Genomic DNA, 24,273 nt, shown 5'->3' on the forward strand with positions numbered 1-24,273 from the left:
TTGTTCCGTAATCAAGGAAGACAAGCACGCGGCAACAATCATAAAACACTCGCACTCTCCACTTCTCATCTTATCATTTTACCAATAAACTCTTAAAAAGGAACAAAGTTCACATCCTGAAGTAGGAAGCAGGGCAAATATTGAGATCACAGGGACCAAAAGCCATCACTGATTAATCAGAATTACATTGAGGCACATTTAGATTCACAATCAACCATGTGTGGCGAGAGGACAAAGTACGGAGCTACACCAGGAAAGCCGTGTGACCTGGTACTGAGGCACGCAGACTAGTAGGTTACCGGGTTAGCCTGCAGATGCCAGCTGCAATAAAGTTGGCCTCAGCACCTCCCGGACGGCTAGGGGAACCTCGCAAAAGCGCAGGGAACCCGCGTCAGCCGTGGCTCAGTGGGCAGCACCCTCGCCTCTGAGTCAGAAGGTCGTGGGTTCAAGTCCCGCTCCAGAGACTTGAGCACGAAATAAATTCCGGCTGGCGCTCCCAGTGCAGTGCTGAGGGAGTGCCGCACTGTCGGAGGTGCCTGTCTGTCGGATGAGACATTGGCCGGGACGCCGGGGATAACTCTTTTTCGAGACAGTGCCGCGGGATCGTTTCCGTCCACCCGAGAGAGCAGACGGGGGCCTCGGTTTAACGTCTCACCCGAAAGACGGCACCTCCGACAGTGCGGCGCTCCCTCAGCACTGCACGGGGAGTGTCAGCCTAGATTGATGTGCTCAAGTCCCTGGAATGGGACTTGAACCCACAACCTTCTGACTCAGAGGCGAGAGCACTGCCCACTGAGCCACGGCTGACACATTCATTGCTTTTGAAGCGTGTCCGGACGTCCTGTGGAAGTCCAATGCAAGTTCCTTGCCCCCTTACCAAGCTGCTGCAGGAAGCGACGGGCCACATGCTCGTGAAGCATCCTTCGACTGCGGATGAAGTGGGAGAGATCACTGCCGGCACAGAATTCCATGATGAGGTAAATGTTCCCACTGTCCCACTGCCGAAACAACAACAACTTGTATTGATATAGTGCCTTTAACATAGCGAAATGTCCCAAGGCGCTTCACAGGAGCATTATGCGATAAAAGATTTGACACCGAGCCGCATAAAGAGAAATTAGTACAGGTGACCAAAAGCTTGGTCAAAGAAGGAGGTTTTAAGGAGCATCTTGAAGGAGGAAAGAGAGGCGGAGAGGTTTAGGCAGGGAGTTCCAGAGCTTGGGGCCCAGGCAACAGAAGGCACGGCCACCGATGGTTGAGCGATTATAATCAGGGATGCTCAAGAAGGCAGAATTAGAGGAGCACAGACATCTCGTGGGATTGTGGGTCTGGAGGAGGTTACAGAGATAGGGAGGGGAGAGGCCATTGTTTCACACACCATCCTGACTTGGAAATATATCGGCCGTTCCTTCATCGTCGCTGGGTCACAATCCTGGAACTCCCTCCCTAACAGCACTGTGGGAGCACCTTCACCACACGGACTGAGCGGTTCAAGAAGGCGGCTCACCACCACCTTCTCAAGGGGCAATAAATGCCGGCCTTGACAGCGACGCCCACATTTCGTGAATGAATAAATTAAACAAACTTTTGGGCATTGCACCTCAGGAAAGATATATTGGCGTTGGAGGGGGTGCAGCCCAGATTTAACAACATTATACCAGGGCTGGAAGGGTTAAATTATGAGGACAGGTTGCATAGATTGGGCTTGTATATATTGTGAGGGGAGAAGATTGGGGAGGACACCATTAAATGCAGGGATTGGGGAGGGGGGTGTGTGGAGTTGTGTATGGGGGGGGGGCCGTGTGTATATATTAAGTGTGTGTGTGTGTGAACGTGTGTGGTATGTATGGGGGGGGGGGGGGTTTATATGTAGGTGTGTGTGGGGGTATATATGGGGTGCGTGTATATGTATGTATGTGTGGGTGTGTGTGTATATATATATATATGGGGGGTGTATATGTATGTGTGGGCGTGCGTGCGTGTGTGTATATGGGGGGGTGTATATGTATGTGCGTGCGTGCGTGTATACTGGGGGGGTGTATGTGTATATGGGGGTTGTATGGGGGTGTATATGGGGGTTGTATGGGCGTGTGTGTGTATGGGGGGGAGGGGGTGTATATGTATGTGTGTGTGTATGTGGGGGGGGGGTGTATATATGTGTGTGAATGTGGTGGGGGGGTGTATATATGTGTGTGTGTATGTGGGGGGGGTGTATATGTGTGTGTATGTGGTGGGGGGGCGTATATGTATGTATGTGTGTGTGTGTATGTGGGGCGGGGGGCTGTATATATGTGCGTGTGTATATATGTGTGTGTGTGTGTGTGTGTGTGTGTGTGTGTGTGTGTATATGTGTGTGTGTATGTGGGGGGGGTGTATATGTGTGTGTGTGTGTGTGTGTGTGTGTGTGTGTGTGTATGTGGGGGGGGGGTGTATATGTGGGGGGGGGGTGTATATGTGGGGGGGGGTGTATATGTGGGGGGGGGTGTATATGTGGGGGGGGGTGTATATGTGGGGGGGGGTGTATATGTGGGGGGGGGTGTATATGTGGGGGGGGGTGTATATGTGGGGGGGGGTGTATATGTGGGGGGGGGTGTATATGTGGGGGGGGGTGTATATGTGGGGGGGGGTGTATATGTGGGGGGGGGTGTATATGTGTGTGTGTGTGTGTGTGTGTGTGGGAGGGGTGTATATGTACGTGTGGGGCAAAGCCCATTGTGCTTGAAGGAACTTATCCAACTCTGAGTTTTATGAATACACCTGCTGCCAGGTTCACAGTCTTTGCGCAGACGCACCTGGAAGTCCTTCAGCTGCACAATGTGAGGGTGTGTAACCGTCTTCAGGATCTCAATCTCCGTCAGGAGGTTCTCCACCGAGGCTTTGTTCAAACTCTTCTTGCTCACGCACTTAACAGCCACCACCTCACGACTGTTCACCTGTCGGAACACAGAGGGGACGGAGGGGGGGGGAAGAAAGGTTCCCCATTAGATAGCCTGCAAACAGTGCCCTGTGCAAATGGGCCGAGCTACCAGGAACGATCAAAGCACTTTTCAGTATCGGTGCAGGTCACCCATTTCCGGCCGAGCACGGCGCCTGTGTGTCACTGTCCTTCTCTCGCTCACATAGATGGGGAGCTGGTCTCCACTTGTATTTGGAGCCTCACAGGGAACAAATGTGCAGGGTCAGCATGCCCCAATGGATAGCACCCTCGTCTCTGACTCGGTAGGTCATGGGTTCATGGCCCACCCAGGAGACTTGAGCACATAATCTGGGCTGACACCCCCAGTGCAGTGCTGAGGGAGTGCTGCTCTGTCGGAGGCGCCATCTTTCAGAAGAGCTAGTAATCATCATCGGCAGTCCCTCGAGGCGAGGATGACTTGCTTCCACGCCAAAAAGGGATGAGTTCACAGGTGCTTCAATGAGACCTAATATTCCAGGTCCCGAACTACATCCTAAAGGGTGGAAGATGTCTGTGCGTGGATTTTTTTAACGTGGGGTGGCCGTTGCACACCAGCCACCACACGGGCTTGACAGAGCTAGGCCTTGGTCCAGTGGCAAGGGTTAATCAAGACGACTGAAGACCAGCTCTGCTGCACGGGCCCAGTGCGCACACATATCGCACAGTGTGGGTGGAGTAGGCTCGAGGGGCCGAATGGCCGACTCCTATTTCTTATGTTCTTGTGTAATTTGATGGGACCCCGGGAGCAAGCAGCGCGCGGGCCCAGGGAGGGGTAATGGCAGCACGGGGCCGAGGGTTTACAGTCACCATAAACCAAAGGGCCTGATCGGGACTCCTCGGTAGGGAGATAAAGGGGCTTGCCTTTCAGGTGCAAGCTAACTGCCCCGCTTTCCCGTGCCAAGGCTTGAGCAATTGGTTTCAGGTAGATGGACGGGGAGTCATTAAACCGAGGCCCCGTCTGCCCTCTCCTGTCAAGCCCCCTCAGAATCTTATACGTTTCAATAAGATCGCCTCGCATTCTTCTAAACTCCAATGAGTCTCCCATGAGACTATGTCACAGAAGAGCAGAGGAGTTTATCCCCAGTCTCCTGGCCAATATCTATCCCTCAAAATCAACAAATATTTTTTGAAGTGTAGTCACTGTTGTAAGCGCAACGATCAACAAAATAATGGGAGCTTGCTGTGCACAGATTGGCTGCCACGTTTCCTACATTACAACAGTGACGACATTTTAAAAGTACTTCATTGGCTGTAAAGCGCTTTGGGACGTCCTGAGGCTGTGAAAAGGTGCTATAGAAATGCAAGTCTTTTTAATTTACTCAGCCGACACATAGCTGAATTGTACACCCATATTTCTGTGGGTTGCCGGGGATGAAAGAGCCATGCTTGTTTGCACTATAGACTGCGGCTGAATGAAGGACACTGGGCCATATGTAGTGTATCATCTTCAGGCTCTACAGTCTGGAGACATGATAGGGTTAGATTTGGAAGAAGGGACCGAGTGTAACGTAGCCAAATTTGCTGACGATACAAAGATGGGAGGAAAAGCAATGTGTGAGGAGGACACATAAAATCCGAAAAAGGACATAGACAGGCTAAGTGAGTGGGCAAAAATTTGGCAGATGGAGTATAATTTTGGAAAGTGTGAAGTCATGCACTTTGGCAGAAAAAATCAAAGAGCAAGTTATTATTTAAATGGAGAAAGATTGCAAAGTGCTGCAGTATAGTGGGATCTGGGGGTATTGTGCATGAAACACAAAAGGTTAGTATGCAGGTACAGCAAGTGATCAGGAAGGCCAAGGGTATCTTGGCCTTCATTGCAAAGGGGATGGAGTATAAAAGCAGGGAAGTCTTACTACAGCTATACAAGGTATTGGTGAGGCCACACCTGGAATACTGCGTGCAGTTTTGGTTTCCGTATTTAAGGACATACTTGCATTGGAGGGAGTTCAGAGAAGGTTCACTAGGTTGATTCTGGAGATGAGGGGGTTGACTTATGAGGAAAGGTTGAGTAGGTTGGGCCTCTACTCTTTGGAATTCAGAAGAATGAGAGCTGATCTTATCGAAACATATAAGATTATGAGAGGGATTGACAAGGTGGATGCAGAGAGGATATTCCCACGGATGGGGGAGACTAGAGCTAGAGGGCATGATCTTAGAATAAGGGGCCGCCCATTTAAAAAAAAAAAGAGATGAGGAGAAATTTCTTCTCTCAGAAGGTTGTAAATCTGTGGAATTCACTGTCTGAGAGCTGTGGGAGCTGGGACATTAAATAAATTTAAGACAGAAATAGACAGTTTCTTAAACAATAAGGGGATAAGGAGTTATGGAGAACGGGCAGGGAAGTGGAGCTGAGTCCATGATCGGATCAGCCATGATCATATTGAATGGCGGAGCAGGCTCGAGGGGCCGTATGGCCGACTCCTGCTCCTATTTCTTATGTTCTTATTATAGTGTTAAACTAGTGGGAAAGTTGTGAAGAGGACACAAAGAATCTGCAAAGGGATATAGATAGGTTAAGTGAGTGGGGAAAAAAATTGGCAGATGTACTATATAATGTGGGAAAATGCGAGGTTATCCACATTGGTAGGAAAAATAAAAAAAACTAATTATTTAAATGAGGAGAGATTACAAAATGCTGCAGTACAGAGAGACCTGGGGGTCCTTGTACATGAAACACAAAAAGTTAGCATGCAGGTACAGCAAGTAATCAGGAAGGCAAATGGAAAGTTGGCCTTTATTTCAAGGGGGGTGGAGTATAAAAGCAGGGAAGTCCTGCTACAACTGTACAGGGTATTGGTGAGGCCACACCTGGAGTACTGCGTACAGTTTTGGTCTCTGTATTTAAGGAGGGATATACTTGTATTGGAGGCAGTTCAGAGAAGGTTCACTCAGTTGATTCCTGAGATGAAGTGGTTGACTTATGAGGAAAGGTTGAGCAGGCTGGGCCTATACTAATTGGAATTCAGAAGAAGGAGAGGTGATCTTATTGAAACAAAGATTCTGAGGGGGCTCAACAAGGTGGATGCAGAGAGGATGTTTCCCCTCGTGGGGGAATCTAGAACTAGGGGGCATAGTTTCAGAATAAGGGATCACACATTTAAGATAGATATGAGGAGGAATTTCTTCTTTCAGAGGGTTGTGAATCTTTGGAATTCTCTGCCCCAGAGAGCTGTGGAGGCTGGGTCATTGAATATATTTAAGGTGGAGATAGACAGATTTTTGAATGATAAGGGAGTCAATGGTTATGGGGAGTGGGCAGGGGAAGTGGAGTTGAGGCCAAGATCAGATCAGTCATGATCTTATTGAATGGCGGAGCAGGCTCGAGGGGCCGACTGGCCCACTCCTGCTCCTATTTCTTATGTTCTTATGTAAACGGAGCAGATGAAATAAACAATATTATTTCAAATTAAGTCAGGTAATTAGGACAAGCAACAAAAACCAAAAGGAATTTACATTTATGCATCACCTTTCACATCCTCAGGATGACCCAAAACGCTTCACATCCAATTAATTGCTGTTGTTGTGTCAGCAAAGGTGACAGCCAATATGCGCACAGCAAGATCCAACAAAGCGTAAATGAGATGAAACCACTTGATCAATTTTCAGTGCTGCTAATTGAGGGTTGAATGTTGATCAGGAGAACTCCCAGCTCTTCTACACAAAAGTGCTGTGGGATCTTTCCCACTCACCTGAACAGGGAGAGAGGGCCTCCGCGCACTGGTTCATCCAGACGATGGATTCATGAAAAGTACATTTAAAAACCCACTATGTACATAAATTGTGAAATACATGGAATGAAATACAAGGTAGTGGAGTCCATGATGTGCGAGATGCACAGAACAGTCTCTCACAGATGTCATTGCCTGAACATTGCTTCTATACAGGTGTCCCCAACAGTCTCTCACCTGTACCATAAGAACATAAAAAATAGGAGCAGGAGTCGGCTGTTTGGCCCCTCGAGCCTGCTCCGCCATTTAATAAGATCAGGTTAGGTGAGTGGGCAAATACATGGCAGATGCGGTATAATGAAGATAGTTGTGAGGTGATCCACTTTGGATCACCTCACATCTATCAGGAAGGCAGAATATTATCTGAATGGTGACAGATTAGGAAAAGGGAAGGTGCAACGAGACCTGGGTGTCATGGTACATCAGTCATTGAAAGTTGCTATGCTGATACAGCAGGCAGTGAAAAAGGCAAATGGCATGTTGGCCTTCATAGCGAGAGGATTTGAGTTTGGAGCAGGGAGGTCTTGCTGCAGCTGTACAGGGCCTTGGTGGGGCCACACCTTGAGTATTGTGTACAGTTTTGGTCTCCCAATCTGAGGAAGGACATTCTTGCTATTGAGGGAGTGTAGTGAAGGTTCACCAGACTGATTGCCAGGATGGCTGGACTGACATATGTAGAAAGACTGGATCGACTAGGCTTATATTTACTGAAATTTAGAAGAATGAGAGGGGAACTTATAGAAACATATAAAATTCTGACAGGATTAGACAGGTTAGATGCAGGAAGAATGTTCCCGATGTTGGGGAAGTCCAGAACTAGGGGTCACAGTCTAAGGACAAGGGTTAAGTCATTTAGGACCAAGATAAGGAGAAACCTCTTCACCAGAGAATTGTGAACCTGTGGAATTCTCTACCACAGAAAGATGTTGAGGCCAGTTTGTTAGATATATTCAAAAGAGAGTTAGGTGTGGCCCTTACGGCTAAAGGGATCAAGAGGTATGGAGAGAAAGCAGGAATGGGGTATTGAAGTTGCATGATCAGCCATGATCATATTGAATGGCGGTGCAGACTTGAAATGCCAAATGGCCTGCTCCTGCACCTATTTTCTATGTTTCTATGTCCATCATGGCTGATCTGATCTTGGCCTCAACTCCACTTCCCTGCCTGCTCCCCATAACCCTTATCGTTCAAAAATCTGCCTGTCTCCATCTTAAATGGTGACAATACCAGACTACAGTTTTCTATAGGCTTTATTTACAGGTGTGCGCACCTATACCAAAAGTAACAATACCAGAACACAGTTTCCTTTAGGCTTCATGTACAGGTGTCCCCACCAGCCTCTCACCTGTACCCCAGGTGTCAATACCTGAACACAGTTTCCTATGCAGGAGGGCGATGGCATTGAAGAGAGTGACTGATTTGGACGTCACCATAATCCAGGTCGGTGATTGGTGCGTGGGCAGGCACAGCAGGAGCGGGAAGGTCAGGGCGAAGGAGCGGCGAGAGATTGTAGAGGGATGCGATTGGGGCTCAGGAGGGGCATGAGTTCGGGGCCCAGCAGAAGCAAAGCCCTGGGGCAGCAAGGGCCAGCCCACACTGCGATATATGTGCGCACTAGGTCCGTGCAGCAGAGCTGGTCTCCAGTTGTCTTGGTTAACACTTACCACTGGACCAAGACCTAGCTCTGTCAAGCTCGTGTGGTGGCTGGTGTGCAACGGTCACCCCACGTTAAAAAAATCCACCCACAGGCATCTTCCACCCTTCAACATGTAGTTCAGGACCTGGATTTGAAACACCTGTGAACCCCTTTTTGGCTTGGAAGCAAGTCATCCTCGACACCAGGAAACGCCAAAGAAGACAGTTCCCGATAGGCTTTGTATACTACAAGATTCTACAAATCCCCTGGGAGGAGACCAACGTTAGCATCCTCGACCAGGCCAACATCCCCAGCATTGAAATACTGACCACAGTCGATCAGCTCTGCTGGGCGGGCCACATTGTCCGCATACCAGACACGAGACTCCCAAAGCAAGCGCTCTACTGGGAACTCCTTCATGGCAAGCGAGCCAAAGGTGGGCAGAGGAAACGTTACAGGAACACCCTCAAAGCCTCCCTGATAAAGTGCAACATCCCCACCGACACCCGGGAGTCCCTGGCCATAGACCGCCCTAAGTGGAGGAAGTGCATCCGGAAGGGCGCTGAGCATCTCGAGTCTCGTCGCCGAGAGCATGCAGAAACCAAGCGCAGGCAACGGAAAGCGCGTGCGGCAAACCTGTCCCACCCTCCCTTACCCTCAACGACTATCTGTCCCACCTGTGACAGTGTGACAGAGACTGTGGTTCTCATATTGGACTGTACAGCCACCTAAGGATTCATTTTTAAAGTGGAAGCAAGTCGTCCTCGATTCCGAGGGACTGCCTATGATGATGATGACAGGTGAACCCACCAGTCCCTCACCTGTAGCACAGGTGTCAATATCCAAACTCCCTGCCACCGGCGAGACGCTGTAACCATCAGTCACTCACCTTCCTGTAGGCTTTATACACCGTGGCATAGGTACCACTGCCTAGTTTCTCTGTAAGAATAAACTCCTCCAGTTTGGGTGGGGCACAGCCAGCCATCCAGCAGCTCCATTCAGGGGGGGCGCACGATCCACCCTAGAGGTAAATATCGAGAGAGAAAGAGCGAGATATTAAAACCAATGTAACAACCCAGACCGACTCGCAAAACTCCACCTACTTTCGCGTTGCAAACTGAACCAATAATACAACTTCCTCCGACACCAACCAAATGCTTCCGGGGGGGAAATAATCTATGCAATTAAAGTCACGCTCTTTGCAATAAACATAAAATTTAGCAAGTGCCTTTTTATGCATATAAACAACCGCTTCCTTTATTTCAGCTAAATCCTGCAACCGTTACATTTTTTTTTGCAATATGCATCTCAATTTGTGTTGTGCAATTAAAATTCAGGGTGTCGCTGCCTTCGCTGCAGAATTAAAATAAAATCCTAAACATGAAATGCAAGATTTTTTTTGTGCTGTGCACAACAGTAATGTTTTGCAATTTGAATTCGGAAAAGTTACTTGGAATGAGAGGCAGCGCTCAGGCTTGAAACACCGACCTAGTGCGTATTTCTCTGTGCAGCAGGCAACATTTTTCAACAACATGCATTGCTGCCTCGTCTCTGTTAAAGAAACGCTGACTTATCAGAGGAGGAGGAACAGCAGAACTGTCACTCACAGTGTCAGCTGTGGCTCGGTGGGTGGCAGACTGGCCTCTGAGTCAGAAGGTTGTGGGTTCAAGTCCCACCCCAAGGGACTTGAGCACAAAAATCTAGGCTGACATTCCAGTGCAGTGCTGAGGGAGCGCCGTACTGTCGGAGGTACTGTCTTTTGATTCCGGTGTCCTGGGACAATATTTATCCTTCAACAACATGACAAAAACAGATTATCTGGTCATTATCATATTGGCTGCTGCGTTTCCCACATTACAACAGTACTTCATTGGCTGTAAAGCGTTTTGGGACGTCCGGCAGTCGTGAAAGGTGCTATGTAAATTTTTAAAAATGTGCCTTTGATCTTAGAGTAGGCCGACAATATTACCAATATTTGCAATTCTGCACAGTATCTCAGACACATTATGTTTTGGAATCAAATTGGTTGAGCTCTTTTTGATTGAGAAGGGCAATTTAATAGACTAGAAGACTGTGCTAAACAAAAGTCATAAGGTCCTTTCCAAAAGGGTTTTGTAGCTGTACTAATTTATACCTCATTTGATCTGATCCATGGCAAAGTATGAATGAGAGGGAAAGAAATGAATAGTTTAACATGGGATTCGATATTTATACCATGCCTGTTGGCCATTGACTTCCTGTTAATAAGGTTACTGAGGCAGCTGAACGAAATACAATGCTCCCCATTGAGAAGAGTGGGCGGGATTGGGGTTGGGCTCATTAACTTTGCTTCCTGAACATCTGACAATTCAACTCAAGCAATCAGGTTCAGCAAGCCTCCCCTTCTGCTTTCATAGAAACAGAAAATAGGTGCAGGAGTAGGCCATCCGGTCCTTCGAGCCTGCACCACTATTCAATATGATCATGACTGATCATGCAACTTCAGTACCCCATTCCTGCTTTCTCTCCATACCCCATGATCCCTTTAGCCGTAAGGGCCACATCTAACTCCCTTTTGAATATATCTAACGAACTGGCCTCACAACTTTCTGTGGGAGAGAATTCCACAGGTTCACAATTCTCTGAATGAAGAAGTTTCTCCTCATCTCGGTCCTAAATGGCTTACCCCTTTATCCTTAGACTGTGACCCCTGATTCTGGACTTCCCCAACATCGGGAAAGTTCTTCCTGCATCTAACCTGTCCAATCCCATCAGAATTTTATGTTTCTATGAGCTCCCCGCTCATTCTTCTAAATTTCAGTGAATATAAGCCTAGTCAATCCAGTCTTTCTTCATATGTCAGTCCTGCCATCCCGGGAATCAGTCTGGTGAACTTTTGCTGCACTCCCTCAATAGCAAGAATGTCCTTCCTCAGATTAGGAGACCAAAACTGTACACAATATATCAAGGTGTAGCCTCACCAAGGCCCTGTACAACTGCAGTAAGACCTCCCTCCTCCTATACTCAAATCCTCTTGCTATGAAGGCCAACATACAATTTGCCTTCTTCACCACCTGCTGTACCTGCATGCCAACTCTCAATGACTGATGTATCATGACACCCAGGTCTCATTGCATCTCCCCTTTTCCTAATCTGTCACCATTCAGATAATATTCTGCCTTCCTGGTTTTGCCACCAAAGTGAATAATCTCACATTTATACATTATACTGCATCTGCCATGCATTTGCTCACTCACCTAACCTGTCCAAGTCATCCTCCTCACAACTCACATTGCCACCCAGCTTAGTGTCATCTGCAAACTTGGAGATATTAGACTCAATTCCTTCATCTAAATCATTCATGTATATTGTAAATAACTGAGCCTTGCGGTACCCCACTAGTCACTGCCTGCCATTCTGAAAAGGACCCATTTATTCCTACTCTTTGCTTCCTGTCTGCCAACCAGTTCTCTATCCAGGTCAATACATTACCCCCAATACCATGTGCTTTAATTTTGCACACTAATCTCTTGTGTGGGACCTTGTCAAAAGTCTTTTGAAAATCCAAATACACCACAGCCACTGGTTCTCCCTTGTCCACTCTACTAGTTACATCTTCAAAAAATTCTAGAAGATTTGTCAAGCATGATTTCCCTTTCATAAATCCATGCTGACTTGGTCCGATCCTGTCATTGCTTTCCAAATGCTCTGCTTTACATCTTGATTCCAACATTTTCCCCACTACCGATGTCAATCTATAATTCCGTTTTCTCTCCCTCCTTTTTTTAAAAAAAGTGGTGTTACATTAGCTGCCCCCCAATCCATTGGAACTGATCCAGAGTCTATAGAATGTTGGATAATGACCACCAATGCATCCACTATTTCTAGGGCCACTTCCTTAAGTATTCTGGGATGCAGCCTATCAGGTCCTGGGGATTTATCAGCCTTCAATCCCATCAATTTCCCTAACACAATTTCCTGACTAATAAGGATTTCCTTCAGTTCCTCCTTCTCGCTAGATCATCGGTTCCCTAGTATTTCTGGAAGGTTATTTGTGTCTTCCTTAATGAAGATAGAACCAAAGTATTTGTTCAATTGGTCTGCCATTTCTTTGTTCCCCATTATAAATTCACCTGATTTTGACTGCCTGCAAATGTTATGATTTTCAGATAAATGACTACACTCAATAATTCAGGATGGAGTATAAAAGTAGGGAAGTCCTGCTGCAACTGTACACGGCATTGATATGACCCCACCTGGAGTACTGTGCAGTTTTGGTCCCCTTATTTAAAAGGAGGGATATACTTGCTTTGGAGGCAGTTCAGACAAGGTTCACGAGCTTGATTCCTGAGTTGAAGGGATTGTCTTATGAAGAATGGTTAAGCAGATTAGGTCTATCTCATTGGAGTCTAGAAGATGGAGAGGTGATCTTCTTGAAACGTGTAAGATTCTGAGGGGGCACGACAGGGTAGATGCAGAGAGGATGTTTTCCCTCGTGGGGGAAATGTAGAAATAGGGGGCATAGTTTCAGAATATGGGATTGCCCATTTAAAATGGAAATGAGGAGGAATTTCTTCTCTGAGGGTCATAAATCTGTGGAGTTCTCTGCCCCAGAGAGCTGTGAAGGCAGAATCATTGAATATATTTATTCAGACAGAGATAGACAGATTTCCCACATTATATAGTGACTACACTCCAAAATCACTGAGTCATCCGGTGGTCATGAAAGGTGCTATATAAATCCAAGTCTTTTTGTGTTTTGTGTTCAGTATGATAGGCAGTATGGCGACACTTAATGTTGGAAAATGCTCAGTGCCAAATTATGGGAGGGGTCATATTTAATCTATTCCACCCAGTTTCATTCCAATGCCCTCCTGGGCACCCTCTGTAAACTTGAGCTCATCTAAAACTCGGCTGCCTCTGTCCTAACTCGAAGAGTCCCATTCACCCCTGACCTACATTAGCTCCAGGTCCAGCAATGCCTCGCTGTTAAAATTCTCATCCTTGTTTTCAAATCACGCCACGGCCTCACTCCTCCCCATCTGCGTAACCTCCTACAACCCTCCAAGATCTCTGCACTCCTCCAATTTTGGGCACTTGCAACATTAAGTGCTGCCATACTTAATGCTCCCGTAGGAGCAGTGAGAGATCGGGGCCCAGGAGAGGCGAGGGTTCGCGGCCCAGAAGAGGCGAGGGCCCAAGGGTAGCACGAGCCAGCCCACACTGCGATCCATGGATAGTAGGAGCATGTGTGCGCACTAGGACCGTGCAGCAGAGCTTGGTCTCCAGTTGTCTTGGTTAACCCTTGCCACTGGATCAAGAGATAGGGTTAGTGTAATCCAGGTTGGTGATTGGTGCATGGGCAGGCACAAAAGGAGCAGAGAGAGATTGTAGAGGGATGTGATCGGGGCTCAGGAGAAGCGAGAATTCGGGGCCCAGAAGAGGCGAGGGCCCTGGGGCAGCACGGGCCAGCCCACACTGCGATATGTGTGTGCACTAGGTCCGTGCAGCAGAGTTTGGTCTCCAGCCATCTTGGTCAATCCTTGCCACTGAACCAAGAGCGAGCTTTGTCAAGCCCGTGTGGGAGCTGGTGTGCAACGGCCACCCCACGTTAAAAGAATCCATGCTCAGGCATCTTCCACCCTTCAGCATGTAATTCGGGACCTGTCAGGTCCCTCATTGAAACACCTGTGAACTCATCCTTTTTTGGTGTGGAAGTGGGTCATCCTCGAGAGAGGGACTGCCTGATACTATATATTTTATGTGCTAAAACTAAACACAAAGCTGAAACAATTGAGAGGCTGTGCCTTAAGCTACCCACATCTTAAACTCTGTAATCCCTTCCATCTCGCTCCCCTCCTTTAAGACACTCCTTAAAACCTACTTCTGACCAAGCTTTGGGGTACCTCTCCTGGCTTGTGAGGAAGAGTTGGATGTCCAGTCTTGGAGGTGAATTATCTCACTCAATGGGAGGAACATACATCAAATTTGATCAAAACGTTTGCATTCCATGAAACATCTTTATTCGGTCTAAAGAGCCAAAGAACAACTGCAACTGAGTTAAAGACCTTTATTTGAGCACAAATATTTTAAAGGACATTTGCATGGAATTATTTTTTTGAAACAATGAAAAGCTAACACCATACATTCCATTGGAAAGCTTGTTCAAGCGAATGAACATCCCACTTACATTTGTGAAATCAAAAAAAATTACATCAGCTCACTTTGATATGACTTTAATATACAATACTCCAATTATAAAAAGGTAAGTCCTGTCAACCAAGAGCTCTGAAGATAAAGGGTGATAATCCCTAAACTGACACTGTGCTCATTCTGTCTAGTTTTGTGCTTAGCTCATGTACCCATATTCAGTTGGTAGTACAGCACTTGTTATATGCCAAACTAACCTGCAGGGGAAAAAAGAGAGAGATCTTTGTGAATAATTCAAACAGGAATTTTGCAACTGCATCCTCTTATGTGTTCTAACACTTCAGTGGTAATTACACTGAACAGCACAAAAATGGTTCAACTTTTCAAACTCGGGGGTCTGAAAGATCAATTTCTATGAGCGAGGTCGGAGAAAGCGATCACCACCATGGGAGTGCTATTTACAGTGATAGTTAGAAGAGGGCTGCAGTGACAGTGCTGGTGAGCAGTGCACTTCCAACTGGTGATCAAGGGGCCAAATCTCAGTCTCCACTAACAGCCAGTTTATCTGGGAGAAGGGCGAGTGAGAAGAGACAGACACAGCGCAACCAAGGAGACATTTTAACGCAAGTCCATGGATAGGTCCATGGGCCTGCCTGAGGTTAAGTTGTTTCTTTTGGAAGGGGGTGGGGTGGAAAAAAAAAAGAGAAAAAGCAAAAAAGGAAAGTTACCAAAAATAAATAAAGTTTGCATATTAGCTAATTTTTGCAAGTATGAACCAAAAATAATTCTGGCCATAAGAATCCCAGTTTGGAAGCCTGTGGTACAAGCCCATTTTTGACAAACTGGCTGTACCGTTTGCTAGCATTCAGTTGTACAACAATAGGGCAAAACAGGAGCACCAATCTAACCCACACTAGGAGGGAGTCAGGGGCAGGGGCGGGGGGGGGGGGAGGGATATTTGGGAATGGAGACCCCAGATACAAAGAAACTAATTTGCAAAGGATTATCAGGAGATCCCAATGATTAAAGGGAACCATTTAAAATGATTGAAGAGAAAACAATTGTTTAGCCCCAAATGAATGAAGACCGAGTGGTCATTCAGGTCACTGGCTGGAGACATTAACTCTTGTTTCTCCCTCTGCAGATGCTGCAGAGTATGCTCAGCATTTTGGTTTTTATTTCCAGCATCCGCAGTATTTGGTATTAGTCATCCACATAATTCAGAGCAAACATCAAATCTGACCAAGAAAACGTGATACAAATACTTGTTCCTCACCCCCACCCTCAATACTTCAGATATAATTTAAAAAAAGGGGAGGGGGTGGTGGGGTTGAGGTGATTCTTACAAGGGCATTAGTGTTTCAGAGCAGAGATTAAGCAATTGCTTTGAAAAAGAAAAAAAACTGCACATATACTACTACTGCCTAAAAGCACACCTTTAAATACTCAATTAAAAAAAAAACGAGATAACCCACTGATGCAGGAAAATCAAACAAATCAAGAAAATACTGGAAACACTCAACAGGTCAGTCAGCATCTGTGACAAGAACAGGTCAGTTAATGTTTTAAGTGCAGACATTTGGGTCAGAGCTAGAAGAAATTACAGAGGAACAGCATATTTTTTTTTTAAAAAAAAGGAGCAGAAAGTGAAGGGGAGTGGGTGAATAATTCCACTTGTGTTCTCCCCGTCTTCCCTTTGTTCTGCTTTTTAAATGCTGTTTGGCTGCCATTTCTTCCACTTGAGGAAGGATCTACATCTGGAAACATTAACATCTCCTCCCCACGGATGCTGCCCGACTTGCTGAATACTTCGAGTTTTCTGCCTTTAAATAATACCCAATTGCTTTTAAGCAGCTGAACGTTTGAGAATTTACAATTGTAAGAAAACGTGACGTGGGGCAAACGCAAGCTATGTACTTCAAGCTTCTGCTCCCGAACACACAGTATTGTAATGATGCTGCCAGGTTTCTACGATGCAACTTTTCAAAATGCGTTATTTTTTTTTAAATAAAAGAAACACCAAGCCTGGCCACCATAGCAAAAACCGACTGCACCCAAGCGTATCCCCCACGCAGTTAACTAGGCTGAAGTAACGCTACAGAACAACAGATGACCAGCTCTTGCATACGTCAGTGTTGAACAATACTTCAGGGGCTAGTAAAATCTGCTGTGCTTAATGGATCGTCGAAGACAATCATTAAAATAAAGAATTTTTAAAAAGCGTGCGTGATATTTTACTCTCTCTTCTGCAAACGTACCTCCCCAATGATCAACCCACTGCCCAATGATTCTTCATAAAACATGAAAAAAAAAGATTAAACTGTTGAGCAGCTATTTTCCTATAGTAGGGAATGCAGTGATATTGTCAAACCCTCTGTTTTGGAAACCCTCTGATTAAAGCCAAATATATCCCCCCCTCCCCCACTTCTTATATAGATAGATGCACAAAATACACATTTTGTCCAATGAAAGTGCATCTTTATAAAGAACGTACAAAGGAGGAAAAGTTTTGAGACAGCGATTTCCAGTATTTAGTTCCCTTGGAAGGTGCTTTGTGCAGCAGCTGTCACAGCAGAGGTTGCTGCACTGCGCACTGTGGTGTTGGAGAAGACCCCTTGGGAAAATTCTTCCTGCGCTCTCTGAAAGCTGGCCCCTGTTCTGCGGAATATTGAATGCACCTAGAAGGAAGGGAAAATGATCAAAGTCTTTAAAAGATTTCATTCAGATTTGTACAAATTTACATCCAGTATATTGCTTATTCTTCTTCATTTATCACCACCAACCTGCATTTATATAGCGCCGTTAAAATGTAGAGAAGCATCTCGAGGTGCTGCACGGACGGGTGCAAGAGGTGGGTTTTTAAGGACGGGCTTGACGGTGGAGAGGGAGATGGGGAGGTTGAGGGAGAGAATTCCTACCCAGTGAAGGCACAGCGCCAAGGGTGGCGGGAGGCACACGGCCAAGTCAGAAGAATGGGAAACACAGGAGGAGGCTATTCAGCCCCTCGAATCTGTTCCACCATTCAATGATATCAGGGCCAATCTCTATCTTAACTCCATAAGCCTCACTATCGTTGGCTAACAATGACCTATCGATCTCAGATTTATAATTAACTGAGCTAGCATCTACTGCTTTTTGTGGGAGAGTGTTCCACACTTTTACCACCTTTTACGCGAAAAAGTGTTTCCTATCTTCTCTTCTGAAAGGCCTGGCTCTGATTTTAAGATTATGCCTTGTCCTAGATTCCCCACCAGCGGGAAAACGTTTCTATCTACCCCATCAATTCCTTTCAAAATCCTAAAAACCCTCAATCAAATCACCATTTAACCAGCTATATTCCAGGTAAGACAAGCCTCATTTTTGTGATCTCAATTTAACCCTTGCAGCCCTGGTAACAGTGTGGTGAATCTGCATTGCACTCCATCCAAGGCCAATATATCCCAAGGTGTGGTGACCAGAACGGTACATAGAAACATAGAAAATAGGTGCAGGAGCAGGCCATTCAGCCCTTCTAGCCTGCACCGCCATTCAATGAGTTCATGGCTGAACATGAAACTTCAGTACCCCCTTCCTGCTTTCTCGCCATACCCCTTGATCCCCCGAGTAGTAAGGACTTCATCTAACTCTCTTGAATATATTTAGTGAATTGGCCTCAACTACTTCCTGTGGTAGAGAATTCCACAGGTTCACCACTCTCTGGGTGAAGAAGTTTCTCCTCATCTCGGTCCTAAATGGCTTACCCCTTATCCTTAGACTTGTGACCCCTGGTTCTGGACTTCCCCAACATTGGGAACATTCTTCCTGCATCCAACCTGTCCAAACCCGTCAGAATTTTAAACGTTTCTATGAGGTCCCCTCTCACTCTTCTGAACTCCAGTGAATACAAGCCCAGTTGATCCAGTCTTTCTTGATAGGTCAGTCCCACCAACCCGGGAATCAGTCTGGTGAATCTTCGCTGCACTCCCTCAATAGCAAGAATGTCCTTCCTCAAGTTAGGAGACCAAAACTGTACACAATACTCCAGGTGTGGCCTCACCAAGGCCCTGTACAACTGTAGCAACACCTCCCTGCCCCTGTACTCAAATCCCCTCGCTATGAAGGCCAACATGCCATTTGCTTTCTTAACCGCCTGCTGTACCTGCATGCCAACCTTCAATGACTGATGTACCATGACACCCAGGTCTCGTTGCACCTTCCCTTTTCCTAATCTGTCACCATTCAGATAATAGTCTGTCTCTCTGTTTTTACCACCAAAGTGGATAACCTCACATTTATCCACGTTATACTTCATCTACCACGCATTTGCCCACTCACCTAACCTATCCAAGTCACTCTGCAGCCTAATAGCATCCTCCTCGCAGCTCACACTGCCACCCAACTTAGTGTCATCCGCAAATTTGGAGATACTACATTTAATCCCCTCGTCTAAATCATTAATGTACAATGTAAACAGCTGGGGCCCCAGCACAGAACCCTGTGGTACCCCACCGGTCACTGCCTGCCATTCCGAAAAGTACCCATTTACTCCTACTCTTTGCTTCCTGTCTGACAACCAGTTCTCAATCCACGTCAGCACACTACCCCCAATCCCATGTGCTTTAACTTTGGGCATTAATCTCCTGTGTGGGACCTTGTCGAAAGCCTTCTGAAAGTCCAAATATACCACATCAACTGGTACTCCTTTGTCCACTTTATTGGAAACATCCTCAAAAAATTCCAGAAGATTTGTCAAGCATGATCTCCCTTTCACAAATCCATGCTGACTTGGACCTATCATGTCACCATTTTCCAAATGTGCTGCTATGACATCCTTAATAATTGATTCCATCATTTTACCCACTACTGAGGTCAGGCTGACCGGTCTATAATTCCCTGCTTTCTCTCTCCCTCTTTTTAAAAAGTGGGGTTACATTGGCTACCCTCCACTCGATAGGAACTGATCCAGAGTCAATGGAATGTTGGAAAATGACTGTCAATGCATCCGCTATTTCCAAGGCCACCTCCTTAAGTACTCTGGGATGCAGTTCATCAGGCCCTGGGGATTTATCGGCCTTCAATCCCATCAATTTCCCCAACACAATTTCCCGACTAATAAAGATTTCCCTCAGTTCCTCCTCCCTACTAGACCCTCTGACCCCTTTTATATCCGGAAGGTTGTTTGTGTCCTCCTTAGTGAATACTGAACCAAAGTACTTGTTCAATTGGTCTGCCATTTCTTTGTTCCCCGTTATGACTTCCCCTGATTCTGACTGCAGGGGACCTACGTTTGTCTTTACTAACCTTTTTCTCTTTACATACCTATAGAAACTTTTGCAATCCGCCTTAATGTTACCTGCAAGCTTCTTCTCGTACTCCATTTTCCCTGCCCTAATCAAACCCTTTGTCCTCCTCTGCTGAGTTCTAAATTTCTCCCAGTCACCAGGTTCGCTGCTATTTCTGGCCAATTTGTATGCCATTTCCTTGGCTTTAATACTATCCCTGATTTCCCTTGATAGCCACGGTTGAGCCACCTTCCCTTTTTTATTTTTACGCCAGACAGGAATGTACAAATATTGTAATTCATCCATGCGGTTTTTAAATGTCTGCCATTGCCCATCCACAGTCAACCCCTTAAGTATCATTAGCCAATCTATCTTAGCCAATTCATGCCTCATACCTTCAAAGTTACCCTTCTTTAAGTTCTGGACCATGGTCTCTGAATTAACTGTTTCATTCTCCATCCTAATGCAGAATTCCACCATATTATGGTCACTCTTCCCCAAGGGGTCTCGCACAATGAGATTGCTAATTAATCCTCTCTCATTACACAAGTCTAAGATGGCCTCCCCCCTAGTTGGTTCCTCGACATATTGGTCTAGAAAACCATCCCTTATGCACTCCAGGAAATCCTCCTCCACCGTATTGCTTCCAGTTTGGCTAGCCCAATCTATGTGCATATTAAAGTCACCCATTATAACTGTTGCACCTTTATTGCATGCACTCCTAATTTCCTGTTTGATGCCCTCCCCAACATCACTACTACTGTTTGGAGGTCTGTACACAACTCCCACTAACGATTTTTGCCCTTTAGTGTTTTGCAGCTCTACCCATATAGATACCATATCATCCAAGCTAATGTCTTTCCTAACTATTGCATTAATCTCCTCTTTAACCAGCAATGCTACCCCACCTCCTTTTCCTTTTATTCTATCCTTCCTGAATGTTGAATACCCCTGGATGTTGAGTTCCCAGCCCTGATCATCCTGGAGCCACGTCTCCGTAATCCCAATCACATCATATTTGTTAACATCTATTTGCACAGTTAATTCATCCACCTTATTGCGGATACTCCTTGCATTAAGACACAAAGCCTTCAGGCTTGCTTTTTTAACACCCTTTGTTCTTCTAGAATTTTGCTGTACAGTGGCCCTTTTTGTTCTTTGCCTTGGGTTTCTCTGCCCTCCACTTTTCCTCATCTCCTTTCTGTCTTTTGCTTTTGCCTCATTTTTGTCTCCCTCTGTCTCCCTGCATAGGTTCCCATCCCCCTGCAATATTAGTTTAACTCCTCCCCAACAGCACTAGCAAACACTCCCCCTAGGACATTGGTTCCGGTCCTGGCCAGGTGCAGACCGTCCGGTTTGTACTGGTCCCACCTCCCCCAGAACCGGTTCCAATGCCCCAAGAATTTGAATCCCTCCCTGCTGCACCACTGCTCAAGCCATGTATTCATCTGCGCTATCCTGCGATTCCTACTCTGACTAGCACGTGGCACTGGTAGCAATCCCGAGATTACTACTTTTGAGGTCCTACTTTTTAAATTTAGCTCCTAGCTCCTTAAATTCTTTTCGTACGACCTCATCCCTTTTTTTACCTATGTCGTTGGTACCAATGTGCACCACGACAACTGGCTGTTCTCCCTCCCATTTCAGAATGTCCTGCACCCGCTCCGAGACATCCTTGCACCAGGGAGGCAACATACCATCCTGGAGTCTCGGTTGCGTCCGCAGAAACGCCTATCTATTCCCCTCACCATCGAATCCCCTATCACTATCGCGCTCCCACTCTTTTTCCTGCCCTCCTTTGCAGCAGAGCCACCTACGGTGCCATGAACTTGGGTGCTGCTGCCCTCCCCTGATGAGTCATCCTCCCCAACAGTACTCAAAGCAGTGCATCTGTTTTGCAGGGGGATGACCACAGGGGACCCCTGCACTATCTTTCTTGCACTGCTCTTCCTGCTGGTCTTCCATTCCCTATCTGGCTGTGGACTCTTCTCCTGCGGTAAGACCAACTCACTGCACATGATACTCACGTCATTCTCAGCATCGTGGATGCTCCAGAGTGAATCCACCCTCAGCTCCAATTCCGCAACGCGGACCGTCAAGAGCTCGAGGCGGATACACTTCCCACACGTAGTGCCCAGGGACACCGGAAGTGTCCCCGAGTTCCCACATGGTACAGGAGGAGCATATCACTTGACCGAGCTCTCCTGCCATGTCTTAACCTTAGATACCCTTAAATTGGTAATAACAATGTTACAGTTCACTTACTGATATAAAAAAGAAAAAGAAAAGCTACTCACCAATCACCAGCCAATCACTTACCCCATTGGCTGTGACGTCACTTTTTGATTACTTTCTACTTCTATTTTGCTTTTTCTCCCGCTGTAGCTGCACCGGTACGCTGGCTCTCGATCTCCCGCTGGGCCTTTGATAGGTCGCTCCCCTCTCACCCACTGCCGCTGGCTCTCGATCTCCCGCTGGGCCTTTGATAGGTCGCTCCCCTCTCACCAACTGCCGCTGGCTCTCGATCTCCCGCTGGGCCTTTGATAGGTCGCTCCCCTCTCACCCACTGCCGCTGGCTCTCGATCTCCCGCTGGGCCTTTGATAGGTCGCTCCCCTCTCACCAACTGCCGCTGGCTTTCGATCTCCCGCTGGGCTTTTGATAGGTCGCTCCCCTCGCACAGTACTCCAGATGTGATCTAACATTCCATTAGCCTTTTTAATTATGTTTTTGTACCTGATCACTACATTTTAGTGATCTGTGTTCATGGACTCCTAACTGGGAGGAGGGGGGAGTGGCGCTCGTAGAGATTAGAGAAATAGGGAGGGAGCAAGGTCATGGAAGGATTTCAACACAAGGCATGGGAATTGGGGAGGGGAAATCAAGAGACAATATAGGTTAGTAAGGCCTTGGGTGAGGGGAGAGTATACAAGCAGTAGGCTTTTGGACGAGCTGAAATTTACAGAGGGTGAAGGATGGATGGCCAGGAGAGCACTGGAATAGTCAAGGATGAAGGCTTGCATAGGAGTTTCAGTGGAAGATGAGCCAAGGTAGGGATGGAAGCAGGCAATACTACAGAGATAGAATGAAGTGTTCTTACCCTTTGCATCAGAAACAGAGACAAGGCTGCGCACACTGTGAAGAATACTGCTACCACCATCATGACCACTGCCACTGCAAGGTTTGTTTTTGTCCAACTAAATGCTGCAATCCAACCACTGAAAAGAGAAATACAAATGGGTTTAAGGTAGTTACTTGGCACGTTATCGCTATTTTACAGAACCCAAGGACCATTGTTAAGGCAAGAGGCAAACTGTTCTGGTAAGTTGAACTACTAAACCATCCCACTTCATAAACAGAGTCCTGGGGAAACTAGTGTAGTTCTACATAATCTAGAGAGTATGTCAAGCTGCAAGTCTTTTTTCCCCCCAACTGTGTAGACCAGAGAGAGGGTGAGGAGATTCACAGTTACCAGGCATTGTGAATTTGGGTCTTGCAGAGAGATCTACTCGGGTTTCGTATGCCAGCCACTCCATTAAGCTTTTTACACAAGTTGACTCCTACTGCCCTGCATCTCCTAGTGCTACAGTTAGTCCCAGGACTGCAAAACAGTGAAATTCCCTTGTGTTCTGGACCGGATAAGAACACAAGAATTACGAGCAGGGATAGGCCATTCGGCCCCTCAAACCTGCTATGCCATTCAATGAGATCATGGCTGATCTTCTACCTCAACTCCACTGTCCTGCACTATCCCCATATCCCTTGATATCCAAAAATCTATCGATCTCGGTCTTGAATATACTCAAAGACTGCAAGATCTCAGCGTCTTGCTCACGTGTACTCTGTCAATCTTTCTGAAGATGGACTGCGTTAAAACTAGGTGAGAAGACATTCTGTTCAATTCGTAAACTGCTTTATTCCACTGTCGGCAAAACAGACAGAACACATAGTACAGAATTTGATACTAATTGATACTTGCGTTTGCATAAAATAATATCCCACTCAAAGGCACCAACTCTCCCTGACCAGAGCAGAGATTCCCCCTTGCAGCCTGGTGCTGCCTGCCTTTTTGGTATCGGTTTTGTTTTTAAAAAAAAGCCTTTCTTCAAAACGATTTTGCCAACACTAGTCTTCCTGAATGACCAATGAATGAAATGCCTGTTGTTGGGTCTCTGAAAGAAACCGCTTTCCATTTTGCATATTAATTACCAATTGCCTGCCGCTGGAATCGCAACCCAGGATGGAGCTGTCCCGGAAAGCCGGCACCCTACAGACAGCTTTTTGTTTAGAAAAGTGATTATGCCCAAGTCTAGTTTGTGAGGAAATTTCTAAAGAATTCTAAAATATGACAGAAGGCACAAGAGGTTTTAGTTAGGAGTAGAATCTAGGAGCTGGGGCTCTTCATTAGAAACAGAAACATAGAAAATAGCTGCAGGAATAGGCCATTCAGCCCTTCGAGCCTGCACCACCATTCAATAAGATCATTAGAGTAGAGAAAGTTAAGAGGAAAGGTGTTCAAAATTATGAAATGTTTTCTGAAGGTAAATAGGGAAAGATTAATG

At 46.3% G+C, this 24,273-nt stretch overlaps 2 protein-coding genes across 3 annotated transcripts in view; both read right to left on the reverse strand.

The window, feature by feature from the left end:
* The window catches only part of ulk3 (unc-51 like kinase 3), a 62,684-nt gene extending 53,255 nt beyond the window's left edge, over window positions 1-9,429 (reverse strand). The window contains 3 exon segments of the mRNA XM_070864118.1: window positions 878-998; window positions 2,793-2,933; window positions 9,213-9,429. Of these exon segments, the coding sequence (XP_070720219.1) occupies window positions 878-998; window positions 2,793-2,933; window positions 9,213-9,308 (358 nt within the window). The 5' untranslated portion in view covers window positions 9,309-9,429.
* A 4,929-nt stretch (window positions 9,430-14,358) lies between these two features.
* The window catches only part of scamp2 (secretory carrier membrane protein 2), a 54,791-nt gene continuing 44,876 nt past the window's right edge, over window positions 14,359-24,273 (reverse strand). For both annotated transcript variants that reach the window (XM_070865013.1, XM_070865012.1), the window contains 3 exons: window positions 22,812-22,929; window positions 16,947-17,130; window positions 14,359-14,709 (listed from right to left, as the gene is read on the reverse strand). In XM_070865013.1, coding sequence (XP_070721114.1) covers window positions 16,984-17,130; window positions 22,812-22,929 — 265 coding nt within the window. In that variant the 3' untranslated portion in view covers window positions 14,359-14,709; window positions 16,947-16,983. The remainder of the gene's footprint in view (window positions 14,710-16,946; window positions 17,131-22,811; window positions 22,930-24,273) is intronic.

Source organism: Pristiophorus japonicus, chromosome 21 (assembly GCF_044704955.1).
Source record: "Pristiophorus japonicus isolate sPriJap1 chromosome 21, sPriJap1.hap1, whole genome shotgun sequence".
Lineage (NCBI taxonomy): Eukaryota > Metazoa > Chordata > Chondrichthyes > Pristiophoridae > Pristiophorus > Pristiophorus japonicus.